General features: G+C 53.6%; 1 protein-coding gene across 1 annotated transcript in view; it reads left to right on the top strand.

The window, feature by feature from the left end:
• Positions 1 to 27: 27 nt before the first annotated feature.
• Positions 28 to 1,965, top strand: part of LOC311243479 (uncharacterized protein) — a gene marked incomplete at its 5' end in the record, with an annotated part of 64,542 nt that continues 62,604 nt past the window's right edge. Inside the window, 2 exons of the mRNA XM_084332714.1 lie at positions 28 to 91; positions 1,532 to 1,635. Coding sequence (XP_084188840.1) covers positions 28 to 91; positions 1,532 to 1,635 — 168 coding nt within the window. The remainder of the gene's footprint in view (positions 92 to 1,531; positions 1,636 to 1,965) is intronic.

Below are 1,965 nucleotides of genomic sequence, written 5' to 3'. Positions count from 1 at the left end.
CAGTGGAGGGAGTGGAGGACTGGAGTGATGTGTTCACGGGACCGGGTGTTGGTGAGGAGGCGGTGGGCGGCTGAGTTCTGGACCATCTGCAGTTTATGGAGGGAGCGGGAGGTGATGCCAGTGAGGAGGGAGTTGCAGTAGTCCAGGCGGCATGAATATTTTCCCTAACGGGGTTGCACTTCCGCGTTCGGTTTGCGCGATCTGATTGGCCACTGACGTTTCTGGTCATGTGACATGGGCGCCAATCGTGTGACGCCTGTTTCTATCACCGGTTAAGCTTAGGCACTCTTTCGAAGTGGGTTAAGGTTAGAGTTTGTCTCAGAGCAGGGGGCGATAGAACACCAGCCCTGATTCCAAACTCTAACCTTAACCAACTTCGAAAGAGTCGCCTAAAAGCTTAACCAGTGATAAACTAGGCGTTAGGTAGTTTGCAGGCTGTTCAAGGCGGAAATAGGCGCAGAAACAGGCGTCACGCGATTGGCACACATGTCACATGACCAGAAACGTCAGTGGCCAATCAGATCGCGCAAACCGAACGTGGAAGTGCAACCCCGTTAGGGAAAATATTCACGCCGCCTGGGACTACTGCAACTCCCTCCTCACTGGCATCACCTCCCGCTCCCTCCATAAACTGCAGATGGTCCAGAACTCAGCCGCCCACCGCCGAAAATATTCACGCGTCCAGGGCGGGAGGAGATGAAGGCGTGTATGAGGGATTCAGCGGCACTCTCTCTCTCTCTCTCTCTCTCTCTCACACTCTCTCTCTCTCTCTCTCTCTCTCTCTCTCTCTCTCTCTCTCTCTCTCTCTCTCTCTCACACTCTCTCTCTCCCTCTCACTCTATCTCACTCTCTCACTCTCTCTCACTCTCTCTCTCTACTCTCACTCTCGCTCTCTCTACTCTTACCGCCCTCTCTTTTCTCATTCTCTCTCTCTACTCTTTAAACCCACCCTCTCCCTCTCTCTCTCACTTTCTCACTCTCTCTCTCTCTACTCTCTCTACTCTCTCACTCTCTCTACTCTTACCGCCCTCTCTTTTCTCATTCTCTCTCTCTACTCTTTAAACCCACCCTCGGTCTCTCTCTCTCTCTACTCTTTAAACCCACCCTCTGTCTCTCTCTCTCTCTACTCTTTAAACCCACCCTCCGTGTCTCTCTCTCTCTCTACTCTTTAAACCCACCCTCCGTCTCTCTCTCTCTCTACTCTTTAAACCCACCCTCCGTCTCTCTCTCTCTCTACTCTTTAAACCCACCCTCGGTCTCTCTCTCTCTCTACTCTTTAAACCCACCCTCGGTCTCTCTCTCTCTCTACTCTTTAAACCCACCCTCCGTGTCTCTCTCTCTCTCTACTCTTTAAACCCACCCTCCGTGTCTCTCTCTCTCTACTCTTTAAACCCACCCTCCGTGTCTCTCTCTCTCTACTCTTTAAACCCACCCTCGGTCTCTCTCTCTCTCTACTCTTTAAACCCACCCTCCGTGTCTCTCTCTCTCTCTACTCTTTAAACCCACCCTCCGTGTCTCTCTCTGTCCTCAGCGGTGGTTCAGACGGTCAGGGACCTGGTGTGGGTTTGTCCCCAGAGCAGCGAGGCTGTGTGTGCCGCCCTGGAGGGCTGTGAGGGGAGCCTGCAGGACAGCCAGGTGAGGAGTCTGACTCACAGGATGTAGAGCCTGCAGGACAGGATGTAGAGCCTGCAGGACAGCCAGGTGAGGAGTCTGACTCACAGGATGTAGAGCCTGCAGGACAGGATGTAGAGCCTGCAGGACAGCCAGGTGAGGAGTCTGACTCACAGGATGTAGAGCCTGCAGGACAGGATGTAGAGCCTGCAGGACAGGATGTAGAGCCTGCAGGACAGCCAGGTGAGGAGTCTGACTCACAGGATGTAGAGCCTGCAGGACAGCCAGGTGAGGAGTCTGACTCACAGGATGTAGAGCCTGCAGGACAGGATGTAGAGCCTGCAGGACAGGATG

Source organism: Notolepis coatsorum (genome assembly GCF_963971535.1).
Source record: "Notolepis coatsorum genome assembly, chromosome: 17".
Classification (NCBI taxonomy): Eukaryota; Metazoa; Chordata; class Actinopteri; order Aulopiformes; family Paralepididae; genus Notolepis; species Notolepis coatsorum.
This window is presented reverse-complemented; position numbering and strand designations above follow the sequence as displayed.